The sequence below is a fragment of the Ochotona princeps genome, chromosome 26, assembly GCF_030435755.1.
Source record: "Ochotona princeps isolate mOchPri1 chromosome 26, mOchPri1.hap1, whole genome shotgun sequence".
Lineage (NCBI taxonomy): Eukaryota > Metazoa > Chordata > Mammalia > Lagomorpha > Ochotonidae > Ochotona > Ochotona princeps.
Window position 1 is genome coordinate 22314862 of NC_080857.1, and position 19350 is coordinate 22334211.

The 19350-nt window shown below is 50.3% G+C and overlaps 1 protein-coding gene across 1 annotated transcript in view; it reads right to left on the reverse strand.

Annotated features, from left to right (window-relative positions):
* Positions 1-378: 378 nt before the first annotated feature.
* PLEKHD1 (pleckstrin homology and coiled-coil domain containing D1) overlaps positions 379-19350 on the reverse strand; it is a 34101-nt gene continuing 15129 nt past the window's right edge. Inside the window, exons 4-13 of the mRNA XM_004584604.3 lie at positions 19238-19314; positions 18476-18567; positions 17739-17791; positions 5861-5955; positions 4112-4205; positions 2399-2556; positions 1825-1957; positions 1360-1504; positions 831-980; positions 379-570 (exon numbers count right to left, since the gene is read on the reverse strand). Of these exons, the coding sequence (XP_004584661.2) occupies positions 386-570; positions 831-980; positions 1360-1504; positions 1825-1957; positions 2399-2556; positions 4112-4205; positions 5861-5955; positions 17739-17791; positions 18476-18567; positions 19238-19314 (1182 nt within the window). The 3' untranslated portion in view covers positions 379-385. The remainder of the gene's footprint in view (positions 571-830; positions 981-1359; positions 1505-1824; positions 1958-2398; positions 2557-4111; positions 4206-5860; positions 5956-17738; positions 17792-18475; positions 18568-19237; positions 19315-19350) is intronic.

Below are 19350 nucleotides of genomic sequence, written 5' to 3' on the forward strand. Positions count from 1 at the left end.
AAGGCTGTGCCCTGTGCCTTGCCCTGCCAGCCCACCGCCTTTTCTTCTCTACCCCAACATGTGGTGTGTCTATGAGGGCAGAGGTAAAGAGAGGGCTAGAACACAGGGATGGGAGAAGGGCAATCGGGATGTGAAAGGCCGAGTCACTGTAGGCATACAGTCCTCCCCAGGGAAGGGAGACCTTGACCCTGAGGAGCCAAGGCCACAGAGAGGCGCCTTCCTCGTCCCCACCCCAAACCCTGGGCCCCAAGGAGACAGTCGGGTGGCACTGAGGGAGAGACAGGCCCCATGTCCACCAGGAAAGAAATGAGGTGAAGCCAGGCCTCCTCCCAGGCCATCCCTTCCTGGTGGTAAGTTGATCTGGGAGGCTTGGGAAGGGTCCACGTCACTTTCCACCGCTGCTGCTGCTGCCACGAGGGAGCGCAGAAGGGGCGGCAGGCTGGGCCGCCATGATGTGGTAGATGGACTCCCGGAAGCGCTGGTCCCGACTGAGGCGCTTGGCTACTTCCTTCAGCTCCTCGATGTTGTTGGCCTCCAGCTGGGAAGTCATGAAGGACTGGGACGGTTTCACTGGGGAGACAGGGCCGGTCCGGTCTGGTCCGGCCTGATTGAATGGCGCCAAGGCCGGGTCCCACCTCCACCCCCGGGTGCTGGCTGGGGGCTTCCCCCCTGAGCTCCTGGGACTCCAAGAAACCCCAGACTGTTTGCCCAAGGCTGCTCGGGTCAAATTTCCCGGGGCTGTACTGGCCAGGCTTGGTGCAGGACCAGCGCTGCCTACTAGCCAAGCTGTCCCTCGTCCAGCAGGCCGTGCCCACCCAGCCCGCACTCACTGTCGTTCCAGGAGGTGCTGGAGCGGCGCCGGTGGAAGCGGCAGCTCTTGATGCGGCGCGTGGCGGCCTTGTGGATGTACACCGAGTTCTTCATGATGACCGGCATCTTGGCCTCCAGCTCGGCGTTCCGGATGCATTCCTCAAAGAACTCTGCCGCCAGGCCCAGGAGGCATGAGCGCCCTCCGCAGCCTCCTCTCTCCACCCACCCCTCACCTCTCAAAGCCCTGGTGGGTGCAGGGGGCCTAGGTCGAGCCCATTCCAGAGCCACCTGCAGAAGGCCCCCCCAGGCCCCTCCAGCCGCAGTCTGTAACCTTCTCACACAGGTCTGCCCCCAGTGGAGCTCTGAGGCTTAAGAAGGGACGGAAGCTCCAGCTGTCTCGACTCCCTGCACCCCAGACCACCAGCTGGAAGGAAGCAGTGCCCCATGCCAGGAGGCAGCGTGGAGCAGGATCCCATTGCGCAGCCTACTTGCCAGGGCTGGGGTAGGGATAGGGAGTTGGGGAGGGCAGTGCAGGAGGGCAGAGCTTACTTTTCAGATGGCTAACATCCGCCCGCATCCTCTCCTCCTTCTCCTTGTTCCGCACCTTGGAATTGAGGCCTTGTTCCAGGCTCCGCAAGGCGCCCTCTGCCTCCCGCAGCCGCTTCTCCAGGTCCATGCGGACCTTCACCTCAGCCTGAGCAAAGCCGGGAAGGAATGGAGAGGCTGGGTCCCGGGCAATGGCTGACACCTCCTCCGGAAGCTTTCCCACATTCCTCTTGGCTCAGTGGGCTGGGGTGGAAGTTACTAGAACCAGCCTCTGTGGCTGACAGCCAGCAGCCATCTGTACCCACGACGCAGCAGGCTCACCGCCTCCCCTCCTGTGGCTCCTCCTCCATCTCCCCGGGACCTGACATGCTTGCCAGGTGCGTCCAGATCACTGGCAACCTGCACAGTGTAAGAGGGGCCCAAGTCCCCTGGGAAGGAGGGAGCCCCCCCACCCCCCGCACCCCGCACCCTGAGCTCCTGCTCGGCCTGCTGCTTCTCCGCTGTCAGCTCCTGTAGTGAGTTCTGCAGCGCCTGTGACTGGCTGGAGTAAAACTCCCGCTCCTCCTCCAGGGCCCGCGAGCGCGCTTCGTTCTCCTTCATCCTGCAGGGGCCCAAGAGGTGCTGTGACCCAACGCTCAGTGACCAGAGCAAGGGGAGGCTGGCCCTTCCCAGACACCTGGCTGGGAAAAACCTCAACTTTCTGGGACATCACCCAGGTGACAGCAGGGACAGCCTGATGGGAACCCCCTGCGTAGATCCAAGGCTTGCCAGTTCTGTGGCCTCATCAGAGGAGCCCTCTGGGGCTGTTTCCTCACAGGTACCAGGACCTGAGAGACCCAGCCCGGTTTGCCAGGAGCACCTGACTACAGCCCTCGACAAAATGACTAAGTCAGCTGTGGGCAATGCACGGTCTCTTCCCGTCCGCCTAGTGGGGAAACTGAAGACTCAGCAGAAAGAATGAAGTGTCCTGCATGGTCAGTGCCAGTGGCCAGTGCCAATGAGAACCCGGGAGATGTGAGGACCGGCTGGAGGCGCTCCTCACCGCTTCTCCGCCAGCAGCTTCTCCTCCAGCAGCTGCCTCATCTTCTCCTCGATCTGCCGGAGATTGTTCTGCAGGCTGCCGCTGGGCGGGGGTGGCTGCGGCTGGTTCTCGTTCTCCTCCAGCATCTCCAGGGTTTTCTTCTTCTCCAGGGAGAGCTCCTGTGCAGCGGGAGGAAGGGGAGCAAGAGGCGCATGGGTGGCTGCCCTCACCTCCGCTTTTATCCCTCCTCTCTGTCTCCTGTGATGGACACCAAAAATATTTCCTCCTCCTCAGGCACATGGCCAAGATCTCCCTCACCAAAAAACACAAGGTACTGCTGGGATTTCATATGGCTTAAGTGTCCACCAGTATTGTGTGTGTTAAAATTAAACTTGTCAGGCCTGGCACGGTAGACTAGATGCTAAAGTCTTCGCCTTGCATGCATCATGATCCCAACATGGGTGCTAGTTCGTGTCCTAGCTGCCCCACCTCCCATCCAGCTCGCTGCTTGTAGCCTAGAAAAGCAGTTGAGGACAGCCAAAAGCCTTGGGACCCTGCACCCGCGTAGGAGACCCAGAAGAAGCTCCTGGTTCCTGGCTTCAGATCAGCTCAGCTCCAGCCGTTGTGGCCCCTTGGGGAGTAAACCAGCAGACGGAAGATCTTTCTGTTTGTCTCTGCTTGTCTCTGGAAATCTGTCTTTACAGTAACAATAAATAAATCTTAAAAAAAAAAAGCTAAATCTGTCTCCCCTCTTTGTAAATCTTTCAAATAAACATAAATAAGTCTTCAAAAAATATACTCATGGGAACCTCCCATAATGTGAAGATAAAGACATAAAGGCACCCCAAGCAGAGACCCAGTCATCGAACAGAGATGAGAAAGCTGCTTGGTTGTCAAGGCAATCAGTGGGTTCAGTGGGTTCAGTAGCCCACACGGGTCATTTCCCACACCCCGGGCTCTCTCCAAGCACTGGGCTTAGAGTCTGGTGAAGTTCACAGCTTGGAAACCTAGACTGTGAAGTCTCACATCAGCTGCACAAAATGCCACGGGTGCCCTGGGCTCAGAGCAAGCACCTGCACAGAGCCATGCGAGGAGGCTGGCTAAGGAGACGTTGGAACTGAGTCTTAGGAGGATGAATAAGAGTCCACCGGGCAGAGAAGAGGTGGGAAGGTTGTGATGCATAAAGCATAGCGTAGGGAGGCTGCAAGAGCTTGGCTTCCCCGGGGCACAGAGCTCAGGGGCTGGAGCAGGGGCTGCATGGCTTGGCAGGGAGAGGAGGGCAGCAGAGTGAGGTGGTAAGGGAAGAGAGCTGGGGCCACTGTCTGCACTTTGTCCTGGGCACACACCACCTGTTCATGGGCTATTATTAGACACAGGTGTCCTGGCAGTTCATTTTTGATTCTTGTTCAATTTCACTCAGCAGCAGCTAAAACAAATGAGCCACAAGAAGGACGCAGAAGATGGCTCCACAGTCTACCCTAACCATCAGCCTTGAAGAGGGTGGATTTCCTAAGACTGATCCTAGCAGGGGCAAGCTGGGATTTGCTCCCTGAGTCTGAGATCAACCAAGGCCTGCTCTGGGTCTCAGGTGCTGCCTGGGATTCCCAGTAACCCCGGGGCAGATGGCCTTTCAGTCTGTGCCCCTTGGGCTCCACTTGCTTTGCAGATAACCCACGAGGAACACTGTCAGCTAACCAGCCTCAGGTGGCCCACCCGGTCGGCAGCAGCTCTCACCTCCAACGTCTGCTGCAGGGATTCCGTGAGCTGCTTCAGTTCCTTCTTCTCCTGTTCCACGCCCTTGAGGCATCGAGCAGTCAGTTCCAGCTCCCTGTGGGCACAGAGGGCAAGACGTAGCAGTGCCCACCTCCCTCCGACCTCCTCCCCACAAAGAAGTATTTCCATGTCCCCTCTCAATGGGGCCCCAAAGTGTGCCTGGTGGCCAGCCCCTCGGCATGCCTGGACCCCAAAACTGAAAGAAGGAAGTCCCAGCCAAGCAAGGCTGGAGTCACCTGCTCCAGGGGTACACTCAGCTTGTCAGTAGTAATGAACCTGAGGTTACTCCATAGGCAAAGAGAGGTGTTGAGAATGGAAGGGGCCTCACCCCGCAGCCCCAAGCTCCCTAGACAACATGTGTAACATCCATATGCATTCTGACATTGCACATGGCTAAGGGTTCTTTCTGGAGTGACAAAATGAAGCAATATATGTGGAAAGACCCCCTGTGATTTTCCCTCTCTCAATATCTGTCTGACTCTCTTTTATAAGGCTGTTGCAAGAAAAAAATGTACAAGATATCACTACAAAAGTGGTAGTAGTGATAATGATGATGACGTGATGATAATGGTGATGATGGAGGTGGCGGTGATGCCATCCAACTAAATGGTATGGTAATGATGGCAACAAACATGGTGATGCTGGTGTTGGTAATAGTGATGGTGATGGTGTAATAGTAATATCACCCAGTTGGGTGATCAGGTAATGATGGTTATGATTATGGCAATGGGCATGTTGATGCTGGTGGTGATTATCAATATCACCCAGAGCACTAGTCATCAAATTTCTGGCTAGACCACATCAGAGTCACCTGAGGTGCTTTTTAAAAAATATTGATGGCTGGATACCACCTTTGAGAGATTCTAATTCAGTCAGTAAGTATAACATGTAAATACAAGGTGGCTTCAAAACGTTCATGGAGGGACAGCATTGGGGCATAAGTGAAATAGCAAAATCCCCTACGGGCACCAGTTTGAGTCTCAGCTGCTCCTCCTCTTCCAATGCAGCTCCCTGCTAATGGACCTGGAGAGCAGGGAAGTTGACCCAAGTGCTTGGGCACCTGCCACCCAAATAGGAGACTCTGATGAAGCTCCTGGCTTTGGCCCGGCCCAGCCCTAGCTTTTGCAACCATTGGGGGAGTGAACCAGCAAATAGAATCTCTGTCTATCTGTCTCTCTCTTTCAAATAAATAAAATACATCTTTAAAAGTTCATGGGAAATGATTGTTAGAGAAAAACTACACATGAATTTCAAAGGTTTTTTTTTTTTTAGCACCAAAATAAGCATCTTTTAATTCTTCCAAGCACTTTTCTCAGGACACTCACACGCATGCAAGCGACAACCTAGGAAAGACTACATGACAAAACAAGAAGCAGGGGGTCGGTCTTGGCCCTCCAGGCCAGCCTGCTCCTGTCTGACACTGAGGAAGAGGCATCCAGGGGAGTGGGCGTATTACTCAGAGGGGTGTCTGTCTGCAGTCACCCAGGCCACATGCTACAGGCAGCAGAAATGACCCATTTGTGGGGTGGGAGTCCTGTCTCTCCTTTTGGGCACCCCAAAGGCCCAAGCACTGGGTGGACTCAGCAAAGTGGTAAGCCCTGAGTGGAACCCTCCCGGGCCTGGCTGTGGGCTCTGCAAGGCCAAAGTGGGACACAGCTTCCCCTCCCCTCTTCTTCCTAACCCCTGCCTTCCCCCAGCCACCATCATCACCTCTTGATCTGCTCCTGCTCCATTCTCAGCTCCTGTACCACCTCTTCAAACTGCTGCTTTTCGGCCTCCAGCACCTGGTTAAGACGCTCCAGCTCCTGCAGAGAACCAAGAGGAAGAATCAGTGGTAGCCAGGGATCCCCAAGATCAGGAACCCCCACTCTGACCCAAGGGACTCTCTGGGATTGACAATGGTCTGGGGTCTAGGCTGGACCAGACTTGGAATGAAGACCCGAGGAGCCCTGGCACCACTCAATGACATAGTCTTCACAAACCCCAAGTGTGCAATGGAACTTGACTGGTAGAGAAGGCATGTGGCATGCAGAAGGTGTAATTTAGAAATGATCTTGATGCTACTTCCCATGGCTGGATGTGCCTGGAATGCCAGATGTCTAATCCCCTGTGTGCTCCAGAATAACATTCTGATCCCTAAGGCAGATTGGCTGGCCCTTCAGCCCACTGAAAGAGGTTAACAGGCACTTCCAGAAAACATCCCTTTGCTAGAAGTGGCAAAGAGAAGTCATTCCCAACTCAAAAGTTAGGGAATAGGATTTTTTTCCCCCACGGCATCTGGCGGGCAATGAGCATGAACGTGTCCACTCTGTCAGTCCCAGCAGTGGGGAAGGGCCGTGAAGCCCATGATACGTCCCAGGACACTAGCCTAGCATCACCCAGAATGGCTGTGCCCCCCAGGGGATTCTTTTGTTCTGAAGTTCAATGGCAGGTGGTATGGGGGTATATGCTTCTGGTAAGGTTTGGCTTGAAGCATTTTTATGACAACTGCTTTGTCTCTTCACATTTTGCACTGTAGGGATATGGGGGCAGGGAGGGGACAATTATTCCTACATCTACTTTTTCATTTTCTAGTTCGAAATTGCATTCTCCATTTTCAGCTGGGGCCTTTGTTCTCAAATACAGTGGAGACCCACAGGAAGCAGGACTGCCCACAGGAATGAGCTGTCATTGGCTTGAGATGTGGAGAAGGTTTAATACATAGAGTCTGATTTAAAGCCCTAGCCCTGACCTCTACCCCTAACCTTCTTCACCCATACAAGCACTATTCCCTTCCCTTCTAGTCACTATTGGTGTCAGGACGTGGCTCATTCATTAGAAACCAGTCTCAGTTTGCCAAATGTGGTCCTCCCAAAAGATGCTCACTGGCATTATGAAAAAATTAGATACAGATTTCAAAACTTTTTTTGCACCCAAAACCCCTCATCTGTGCATTCCATTTTCTATAAGCTTGTTAAAGTGCCTTCATATCCAGAGGCTGTACCTGGGCACACTGTGTGGCTGCAGAGTACCTGCTCCTGCTGGGTGGGCCGGGAGACTGGGCGAAGTCCGTGCGAGAAGTGTACACAGAAGCAGGGTAGTTCCATTGGTGCCCTTACTAGACGGGGTGACATGCTGAGGTCTCTTCCCCTGCCACTAGCAAGAGCAGAGGCTCCTCTAGCCTGGATCCCCAGGAATGGGGAGCAAGAAGTGGAACTTGCAGCTGACTGCCACCCTTGAGTGAGAAATGCAGCTTTGCTGTTAAAAGCCACACGTACCTAGGGATGTGTTTATTGCAGAGGACATTGACTAGCCTGCATCTAAAGAATTAAAATCTCATCTTGTCAAACCCCCTTTTTAATGATAAAAATGTTCAGAGCTTCAAAAAAGCTTGAACCCTCTATTCGAATAGGAGAACTCTACGAAAAGTTCGCGGAAAATGCATACAAATAAAAAAAAAATCAGTGCCATAACAAGCCAATCCTTCCGTGCAGTGTGACATTCTATATGGTGCTGGTTTGTGTCCCGGCTGCTCCACTTTCAATTCAGCACCCTGCTTATGAACTGGGAAAATCACAGAGGATTCTGTATCCACATGGTAACCCCAGAAAGAAGTTCCTGGTTCCTAGCTTTAGATTGGCTCAGCTCTGGCTGTTGCAGCCATTTGGAGAGCAAACCAGTACACAGAAGAGTTCACCATCATCTCTTTCTGTAAAATCTGCCTTTCAGATAAAAAGAAAATAAACTTGTTTTTTAAAAAATTATGTATGGATTTCAAAACTTACTACACATGTCTGCCATTTTCCCAGAAACTTCTTGAAGCACCCCCACACATTCTCAGTAGCTGACACATGCGTTACTATTGATCAACCTCTAACAGAGCTGACCGTGACATCGTCGAAGCCCTTTCTCATAGTGTACAACTCCAAAAATCCTTGGACTCCACAATGGTGTCCTTGTATTGCACACGAGATTACCAATGGCTGGCAGTCCTTAGGTGACAGGATGGGGACTGGCCAGCAGAGAGAGAGAGGTTAGAGGACAGAGATTTTCAGCCTCACTACCAACTACTCCGTGGGGAGGACGAAAGAAGCTGGTTGAGTTGATGGCTAAAGGTCAATGATTTAATTAGCCACGCCCAGGTGAACCTCCCAGGACTGGTTTGGGACTCTGGGTAGCAGAGGAACCTGGAGGGTGGCATTCCCCAGCAGGGTGGAGGTTCAGCATCTTTGCCCGAATGCCTCGCCCTCCACATCTCTTCACTGGTGCCCTTTGCAATATCCTTTATAACCAAATGGCAAATGTGTTTCCCTGAGGTCTACAAACCACTCTAGCAAATCGGTCAAACTCAAGGAGGGAGGTCAAGGAGACTCCCAATTTCCCAGATATTCTTCCCCCACTTGCAATCATTTTCCTTTGCGTAATAGAACCCTGAGCTGTCTCCTCGCAGCTGACAGTAGGAACAGGTGACTGATGAATGTCTTTTCTCTGCCTAGCATTGATGAGGATTCCTCAGATACTTTCATGGAATAATGGAATTAAATGACAAGTTCATTTTTGTGTCACAATTTTGGGAACTCATGCATAGTGTTTTTCATAATTTGTATTTTTATGAACTTTTTTGAAGACTTATATTCAGTAATCTTCCTTATTTCGACCCAAAACAAGCTTCTTGAATTTTTTCTCAACTTTTTTCTTCCTTCCTTCCTTTCTCTCTTTCTTTCTTTCCTTTTTTTTTATTTCCTTATTTGAGGGCTGAGCACTGTGGCAGAGCTAGTACCCCGTATGGCATTGGTTCATGTCCCAGCTGCTTCTCTTCTTTTTTTTTTTAAGATTAATTTATTTTTATTGCAAAGTCAGATATACAAAGAGGAGAAGAGACAGAGAGGAAGATCTTCCATCTGTTGATTCACTCCCCAAGTGACTGCAACAGCAGAAGCAAAGCCGATCCACAACCAGGAACCAGGAACCTCTTCCAGGTCTCTCACACGGGTGCAGGGTCCCAAGGCTTTGGGCCGTCCTTGACTGTTTTCCCAGGCCACAAGCAGGGAGCTGGATGGGAATTGTGACTGCTAGGACTAGAACCAGATCCCATATGGGATCCCGGTGCATTTAACGTGAGGATTTTAGCTGCTAGACCACTGCACCGGGCCCGCTGCTTCTCCTCTGATCCACCTCCCTGCCGATGGCCTAAGAAAAGCAGCAGAGGTTGGCCCGTGGCTTGGGCCCCGACCACCCATGTGGGAGAACTGGAAGAAGCTGCTGCTAGATCTTAGCTTTGGCCTGGCCCAGCCATGGCCATTGCAACTATCTGGGGAGTGAATCAGACGCTAGATCCGTGTGTGTGTGTGTGTGTGTGTGTGTGTGTGTGTGTGTGTGTGTTTGTATCTCCCTCTATAACTCTGACTTTCTAAATAAATAACTACATGTGTATATATATTTATTTGTTTAAAATTACTACATTTATTTTTGAAAAATTTGCTTATTTGCAAGACACAGAACCTTCCATTTGCTGGTTCACCTTCCAAATAGCACCAACAGCTAGCTCTGGGCCAGTTGAAGCCAGGAATCAGGAATTTCATCTGGGTTGCCCATATGTGTGGCAAGGACTCCTTGTGTATTATCAGGGAGCTAGATCAGAAGTGGAGCTGCAGGTCTGATGTGGTAGCTTAGTAGTTAAGGTCCCTTGTCCATGCCAGGATTCCATGTGGGCACCAGGTCTAAAATCCAGCAGCCCTGCTTCCCATCCACCTCCCTGCTTGTGGCCTGGCTAGGCAGTCAGGGACGGCTCCTTGGGACCCTGCACCCGTGTGGGTACCTGGAAGAGGCTCCTGGCTTTGGATCGGCTCAGCTCCAACCATGGCAGCCACTTGGGGAGTGAATCAATGGATGGAAGATCTTCCTCTCTGCCTCTCCTCCTCTCTGTATATCTGACTTTCCAATAAAAATAGAATAAATCTTTAAAAAAAAGTGTAGCTGCCAGACTATGATCTGGCACTCCTAACATGGGAAGCCATGGTCATAGGTAGCAGTTTAACACACTGCACCACAATGCCAGCCCTGGTACAATTTTCTTGAAGTTCCCTTCTATGTACTTCATGAGGCCAGCAGGCCCAGCTAAGCCACTAAGAACAAAATTGAGAAAGCAGTTCTAGTTGGCTGTCCTTCTCCCTTCTTTCCCTCTGGCCCAGGTATAACCCTGAAATGCATGCTCCATATGAGTCAGTAAGTGCACGCATCCTGTTGCATGAAAGAGACAGAGGAGCGAGTGCCCATGAATTCAAGCCCTTCACGTTTAAAGGCAATTCTGTGGCTGGTGCAATAGCTCAACTAGATAATCCTCCACCTCCAAGCAACAGCATCCCATATGGGTGCTGGTTCATGTCCTAGCTGCTCTACTTCCTGTCTAGTTCCCTGTCTGTGACCTGGAAAAGCAACGGAGTATGGCCCAAAGCCTTGGGCTCCTACACCGATGTGGATGGATGTGGGCTAAGCTATTAGCTCCTGGCGTTAGATTGGCTCAGCTCCAGCTGTTGTGGCCATCTGGGCAGTGAACCAGTGAATGGAAGATCTTTCTGTCTTTCCTCTCTGTGGATACACCTTTCTAATAAAAATAAATAAACCTTTATAAAAAAGGCAATTCTGCCCTTAGCAGACATTTAATTCTTCTTCTTGTTGTTGTTGTTTTCTTTTTTTGTTTTTTCAGACATTTAATTCTCTGTTCAGTGTTCCTGCCAAGAGAGCACTCAGATTCAGCATGAAAGGCTCTTGGGAAAGTTTCTTCTTAAGATAGCTCATTTCCCCCTGAACAACTTGATTCCAGAAACTTTTCCAGACCAGGGGTTTGGCGTGCTGGGTAAGTGGCCTCCTGGGCTGCCCGTGTTCCTTTGTAGAGCAACCAGTTCCCTTTCCAGCTTCTCCCCCTCCGCTTGCAGCTTCCTGATCATGTGTATCCTGGGAGGTAGCAGGTGGTAACTCCAAGGGTAGTTACATTTCCCACTGCCATTCCCGTGGAGAGATTCAGCTAGAGTTCCAGGCTCCTGGCTTTGGCCTGTGCCAGCCTTGGTTGTTAATGGAGAATTTTGAAGCTAAACTGGTGGATAGAATATCTCTATTGATCTGACTTTCAAACAAAAATAAATAAATCACAAAGCAGAAAGGTGGGGGAAGCCTTCTGCACAGGCTTTAATGCCCAGCGAGGCTTGGCTTCTCCAGAAGCCACAATCACTGACACGTGGGTGGGCTGCAAGGTTCTGGGGAAGTTTGGTAATGCTCTCCCTCGAGAAGTCCACATCTTGTTTATGGAGCAGCCCAGGAAGACTTCTTCATCCTTTACTTAAATTTTGTCTCCCTCCAGCAACTGCCTCTCACCCTGGACCTTCCCCCTCACTCTCAGCCTTTTGTGGAGCCCCCTGCTCAGCTATGAAGCCTGGGTACCCCAGTCTGCAGAACCCGAGGCAGAGAACAGCTCCAAGTCAGAGAGCTGACTGGCAAAGCCAAGGGCTGCAGCCCGCATCTGGCCGCTCTTTTGCGTGTCTTGACTCATCCCTCCCAACGACTTCGATGGCTCTCATTTTCCTCACTGTGTAGGTGGGACAATCACCAGTATGTCAGGATCAAGCTACTTGCTTAGGTCACATGTCCAGCTGATGCTGAAGGAGGAGCTCAAACCCCAGACAGTGAGGTGAGCCAGGATGGAAAGCCCCATGCACTGCTGGTGGCAGTGTCAATCAAAGATTCTGGAAGGCAATTTGGCAACCACATCAGGAATCTTCCAAGCTCTTGCCATTTGCAGCTGGCATTTGGTGCAGCAGCCAAGTCACTGCGTGCATCCCGTACTGGACAGAGTGCCTGGCTCCTGTGCCTTCCAACCCAGCTTCCTGCAAATGTACATCCTGGGAGGCAAGAAATGATGGCCCAGGTGTATTTGGGGCCCTGCCACCCACGTGGGAGTGCTAGATGGATTCCTGGCCATGGCTGTTGCAGTCATCTGGGGAGAGAACCAGCAGCTGGAAAATCTCTCTCTTTGTCTCTTCACTTCCCACACCCCCTGCCTTTGCAATGACTGGGTCTGGTACCAAAGCAGACCTTGAGAGGCAGCAGTGATAAGGTTTCTACCACACTTATGGGAGACCTCGATTGTGTTCCTGGCTGTAGCTCTGCCCCAATCCCAGACATTGTGGGCACCTAGGTAGTGCAATAGCAGGTGAGAGTTCTCTCTCTCTCAAATAAGTAAAAAAAAAAAATCACTAAAAAATTTCTTAAGAGGATAATACTATAGAAGCTTCATGAAGCCACTACCTGCAGTGCTGACATCCCATATGGGAGCTGGGCTGAGTTCCAGCTGCTCAACTTCTGATCCAGCTTCCCAGGATCCAAGTACATGCCATGTGCCGAGAAAGCAGCAGAGCATGGTCCAAGTCATTGGGTCCTGGCACCATGTACGTGCCTGACCTGGAAGAAGCTCCTGGTTCCTGGCTTTGGTCTAGCCCACCCCTAGTCATTTGGCCATTTGGGAAATGAACCAACAGATGGAAAAATGTCTGTCTGTCTCTTCTCTCTCTCTGTAACTTTGCCTTTCATTGGAAAGTCAGCTATATAGAGAGGAGGAAGATATTCTGTCTGCTGATTCACTCCCCAAGTGGCCACAATGACCGGAGCTGAGCCAATCCAAAGCCAATCCAAAGCCAGGAGCCAGGAGCTTCTTCTGGGGTTCCCACAAGGCTTTGGGCCATCCTCCACTGCTTTCTCAGGCCACAAACAGGGAGCTAAATGGGAAGTAGGGCCACCAGTACATGAACTGGTGCCCATATGGGATCCCAGTGCATACAAGGCGAGCGCTTTAGCCTCTAGGCTACTGCACACAGCCCATAAAATAAATCTTAAAAAAAAAAAAGGAAACAAACAAAACAAAAACCATTTTAAAACCTAATGTTTTCAAATAATGTTGAATGAAAATGGTGTGTTAGTTAAAGTGTCATAAAAAAGCAAACCGCAAACCTGAATACATCCATGATAATGTTAGATACATTATATAAGAATAATACATGGGGAAAGACTGAAATGAAAAACACTAAAAACTTGGCAGCAGTTATCTGTTCATTACATTAAAAGGGACAAAGTGTATTTGCTTCTGCATATTTTTCCATGCTTGCTACAAGGAGCAGCAGGAGAAATGGTAGACTGTTACTACTAAGAAGGAAAAAGAATCTTGACTTCAGCCTAGACTGGCCTGGCCCTAACCACTGAGAGTTTTGGGAGTGAATGGTGTGAACCAGCAGTTGCAAAATCTCTGTGTGTGTGGTAGGGGAGGGAGGCTGAGTTTCTCCACCCCATCACTCTACCTTTCAAATAAATAAACAAACATTTTAAAACAATTAGAGCAGAAACTACTGATGTAGAAAATAAGAAATCAAGAAAGAAAATCAACAAAAAACCAAAATATGTTGTTTCTGGATCACTAAAATGTATAAGCCTCTAACCAGTAAGAATAAGAGAGAGAGAAACCAAGTCACAAGCTACTAATTTCAGAAATGGAAGAGACGAGGGAAACATCACTACACACTCCACAGACAAGAAAAGGTCAGTAAAGCAATATTACAAACAAGTACATGCCATAATGGTGTAGCTAATGTGGACCGTTCCTGTCAAAAGTCACAAAAGAAGAAATGGACAATGTGAACAGACCCAACTACATTCAAGAAACTGAATCAAGAATTAAGAACCTTCCAAAATGGAAAGTAGAAGGCCCAGACAGGTTGACTGGTAGATTCCATCAGACGTTTAAGAAAGACATTATATCTCTTTATATGCTCTTCCAGAAGATTAAAGTCTGGGGAAGACACTATAATTCATTCTAGGTTGCCCCTAAAATCAAAACCTGGAGAACATAGTATAAGAAAATAAAACTGGGGCTGATGTGATAACTCAACTGGCTAATCCTTCATCTGCAAGACCAGCATTCCATATGGGAACCAGTTTGTGTCCTGGCTGCTGTATTTCCATCCAGCTCCCTGTTTATGGCCTGCAAAAGCAGCAGAAGATGGTCTAAAGCGTTAGGACCCTTTACCCTGAAGAGTCTCCTGGCTCCTGGCTTTGGATTTGCTAAGCTCCAGCTGTCTTGGTCATCTAGGGAGTAAATCAGCAAATGGAAGATCCTTTTCTGTCTCTCCTTCTCTCTGTAAATCTACCTCACTAACAAAAATAAATAAATCTTTAAAAAGAACTAAAAAAACTATAGTCTAATACTTCTCATGAACATAAATGTAAAAATTATCAACAAAATTTTATCAAGCCAAAGCCAACGATGTACAAACAATTCTATTCTACTACCAAGTGAGATTTATTCCAGGTATGCAAGGCTGGTTCAACATTCCAAAATCAGTTAACCTTAGGGTAGGCAATGTGATTCAGCAAGTTAAGTCACCACTTGGGATCCCCATCTTCCATACTGGAGTCATGGTCTGAGCTCCAGCTACTCCACTTCTGATCCAACACCTGCTAATGCACCTGGGAAGGCAGCACATGATGGCTCCAGTTCTTGGGTCCCTGCCACCCACGTGGGAGACCCAGATGGAGTTCCTGGCTCTTGGCTCCAGTCTTGCCTAATGCCAGTTGCTGTGGGCATTTCTGAGAAGTGAGCCAGTGGAAGAAAGATTTCTCAGCTCTCTTCTCTGTCACTTCCCTTTTCAAAAAACTAAATCTTTTAAAAAAAATTAAAGGTCACTCAAGCTAACACCATATTTAATGGTGAAAAGCTCAAAGTATTTCCTCTAAAATCAGAAACAGGGCTGGGAGGTTCCCTCTTATTAGTGCTTGCTAACTTTCTCCTGGTAGTTCTAGAAATGCAGTAAGACAGGAGCAGGCATGACTTTGACCTCAGAGGGGTCAACTGACACGCCCAAGTTCACATCACAAGGAGTCAGGTGGGTCATGGGTCTCCCTTTCGACCATAACGTCCCTCTGAGACCACATAAGTCATCAGACATCGGACCAAACGCCTTTCTGCACAGTTTGGGGCACATGCAGATGCTCTCCGAGTTGCAGAAGAGATGGCGAGGATACAGAAACAGGATAAGCAAGTGAAGGAAGGAAAACCTAGCAGAAGCGTTCAGGTGTGACCAAACCAGAAACAGAATCTGAAACGCAAGTGGAACCTGGGAGGAATCCCCTCCTCATCTGCCCAGCCAGGCCTCCACTATAGGCATCAGCTGGGCCTAAATTTGTACCAAAAAGACAAAAAAAAAAAAAAAAATGAGTCCACAAGCTTTCAGCTTCCTCCTTCAATGCGCTGTGGTATTAAGTGAGGCCTGTGTGTAGCAGGTTTCCGCTGTCCTAATTTCCTGATAAAGACCTAGATAGAGTGTCTAAATTTTCCTCCAGCGGACTGCTGCCCCAGATTTATCCTCTCTGATGGTTAAGTCAGTCTCCCTCCCCACTGGTGCCCAGGTTGTCATTCTGTGCCCTGCTGGACTTCCAGAACCACCTGTTTTTAAGTTGTTGAGCGAACAGAAGAAGTCCCGCCAGAAACACATGGAACCGTGCGAGGAAAACATGAAAATTCAAAGTCGGGACCTGGATGACTAACACAGAGGCCCATCCGTGGGGACAGGGAGGAGGGAAGAAACAGACTCCATGCCGGTCCTCAGGGCCAGTCCTCAAATCCGTGCCTCCAAATAGACATCCTTAATTGTTGTGGTGTGAATATTTTCTTCCCTTTATAATCAATAAGATGATTCAGAAGTCCAGCCAGGAGAGTAAATAGGCATAACTAACTGATCTGGGAAGAAGGAAAACAAGGGTGTATTTTTCTATCAGATTAAAGTCTTGGGGAAACGTGCTGCAAGACTCAAACCTGTGGGTTTAGGGCAGGCTTTCAGCCTAACCATAAACACACCTGTGTTTTGTGTCAGTTCCTGACTCTGGGTCCCCACTCTGACTGCCTGCTAATGCAGGCCCTCCCTGGCAGGCAGTGGGGAGAACTCTAATAATTAGCTCCCTACACCCACTTGGGATGCCTGGATTGAGTTCCCGGCACCCCAGTTTCCACCCTGAGCCTAATCCCAGCCACTGAGAGCACTTGGCCATTGACCAGGAGATAAGAGCTTTCTCTGGGTGTAGATGGGTCGTCCTGTTCACACACTGAGTCATCCCAACAACATTGCTCAAGCACGCATCTCCCAGGGCTGCACCAGGCCCTGGGAGTGTTTGGCGTATGAACGGGACATGATGCCTCTGGGCTGTAGGACCCATTTGGGAGCTCCCGATACAAACTGGATGGCAAGGGCAGGGATTCCTGAGAGACAAAGTCACTGTCAGGCACCGAGCCATGGCTGGTGGCGCTTGTCCAAGGACCGGCTAAGCAGGCAAGAAACAAAGTGAGTGGGCAAAGAGAAGTGGGCTAACTCGGGCGCTCCTTCTGAGTGTCCTAACAAGCCACTCTGCACCCTCAGGCCTCAGACAGTTCACAGTGGATCTGGTCTATAACTAATAACAGCATCATAATACTACAACGTCCTCATTGCATGCATACTCCGCACCACACACTTTTTATACACAGCTTCTCACTTGCCCCTCACAATATCAGTTCTATTATTACCCCCATCTTCCAGATGAGAGGTTAAGTAACTTGCTCAAGGTCAGGACCAGTGTAGTGGCATAGTGGGTTAAGCTGCTACCCTGCAACACCAATATCACAGAGCACTGGTTCATGTCCCTGCTGGACGTGAATCCCTTTCCTGGAAGGAAATGCACCTTGGAAAATAGCAGAGGATGCCTTGAGTGCTTGGGATCCCACCACCCACCCCACAACATTCCAGGCTCCTGGCCCATCTCTGGCTAATGGGACTTCTTGAGGAATAAACCAAGAGATAGAGGATTTCTTTCTCTCTTGGTCTCTTCTTCCCTTGGGTCACTTTTCCCTTTCAAATAAATTACTCAATCCTTTAAAAAAAAAAATCACCCCCACTCCAAAACAAAACAAATAAACAAGACTCTCCACACTTTGCCCAAGGTCACACAGTTAGAAGGTCAAATACAGGCCTAGGCAGCGTGGCTCCAGAGAGCCTGTATGCTGACCACTGTCCTCCCCTGCCCTCCGGGAGTAGTGATGGCATTTCAGGGCAGGCAGGGTCCACACTGCACACAGATCTGCATGGGAGAGCACTATAGCGGTTCTCCACCTCCCTGCAGTGGACTCGAGCCTGCTGGGGACTTGTTCTCACATTGTGACATGGAGGACATTAAGGCGCCTCTGAGCTCATCAGACCAAATCAATCACACTCAAAAGCCCCTGTGTGGGTGAAGGCCATCACGACCTGCAGCGAACACTGCAGCCATGCAGCTCCTTGCCTCCCGATGCCATGGATGTTTCTGGTTGGTTTCTTCTAGGGTCTCTCAGCTTGCCCTTTGTACATTCCTTGCAGGGATTGGCTTCTTACCAAGAAGTCACACAAAGTCCCGCCCAAGCACGGTCAGTTCACATGGCTTCCTGCTCCTTCCCGTTCCCCCAGGATCCAGCTCCCCCACCTTAATTTTCTAATGCCAGGAACACAAGCAAGGGCAACCCAGCCATTATGAAAGACCCTGGGCATCTACTGGGCATACCCACCTCTCTCTGTTCCCTCTGAAGACACAGTTCTTCCGTCTCTTCCATCAGTTTGTCTGCCAAGGCAAATGCACACACACACATGAAAGACCCATTCCAGAGCGAGAGGCCTGGAAAGGCAGGGGCCCCAGGTGGCTCTGTCACCCCCAGCACTTACCAAGGAAGAGGGGCATCCTGCTAACCAGGGTTGGGGGCGGCTCTGGTGATGGAAGCTGCTTCGCTGGCCTGCCCTGCGACCCCTCCCATCCCTCCTGCTTTGAGCGCTCATAGGGTGGCTGTAGCCCTCAGCTCTCTCCCAGCCATACTCATGTCTGGCCAGAAGGAGAAGGCAGACTGCTGGGCTGGGAGGGAGAGGTGCCTGTGTGCTTCCCACAAGCTCTTACAGGTGTTTTCTTGTGTTGCCTGGTTCTTGTACATGCCTAAAAGTTACGGGCTATTTCTCTCTCCATTGTAAGAGGTAGGAATTTTAGACCTAGACAGGCAGGCTGTCTAAAAACACACATACCTACAACACTTAAGTGACCAGGCTGGGCCCAAAGCCCAGGTTCCTAATCACTGGGCACCTCTGCCTCCAGCCACCCTGGCTAAAGAGAACATGTATTGCACCAGAAAACTCTAGGCATCAAGCTTGTCTCAGGTATCTTGTAGCTGGCCAGGTCCAGCCTGAGCCACCTGCATCTACAATTGATGTTCCCCCATCAAGCCCTGGGCTATATCATCAATCCAGTCCTCCAACCAACCTAAATACTCCTGCTTTTCCTTAGCCAACTGAAGCCCCTGGGCCTCCAGGCTTTTGATCATGGCTTCTCCCAGCTGGGCATTCTTCCAAGTCCTGGGGAAGGAGGACAGATGGGACAGAGGAGAGAAGCGGAAGAAACACAAAATCACTGACATTGAAGGGTGGAGGGGAATGCACCCTCATTCATCCTCCTGAGGCTTGGCGTGCACTGTCTCTAACAGCCAGGCACAGCACGCATCCATCAGTTACAGTCACTGGAGGTTGGCTTGGGCTGCAAAATGGGCCCCCCACACTTGCACAGTAAGGAAGAGATTGCTTGCCAGCAGACCATTGTCTACACAGCCGAATGCTCTCCACCTAGCACAAGGCCAGGTGCAGCACACAGTACACTTGTTGGGTGAAATGCAGGGTCCTGCTATTGTCCACAGGGGTTGGGGCAGGGCTGAGCTACCGTGTGATCTGGATCCTGAGTTACAAAGCACTAACTCAGGGCCCTGCTCCAGTTCATTTTGAGCCAGCGGAGTAGACAAGAATATGGAGAAGTGCCAATTCCAACTTGGGATGTTGCATTTGCTCCAATGATTTCTACGCTGCCACCTTGTGACTTTAGTCATGAGCCAGGTTCCCTTGGGTGGCCCTTATAGATGCTCCAAACCCTGGTTTGTCTCTGTGCCCATGAAGATTTCAGAGAAGAGGCAGGGAGTTCAAAGTCAACCAAATCCATGCCCCACCCCCCAACCCTCCCTGGCTCACACACACTTACACCTTCCCAGACTCCTGCAGCATCTCCAGCCACTGCGTCTGTTCAAACTCGGACTCTGCCGCCAGCAGGATGTTCCCCTGCCAGGGAGAGGGGCCATGGAAGCATCTGAGAGT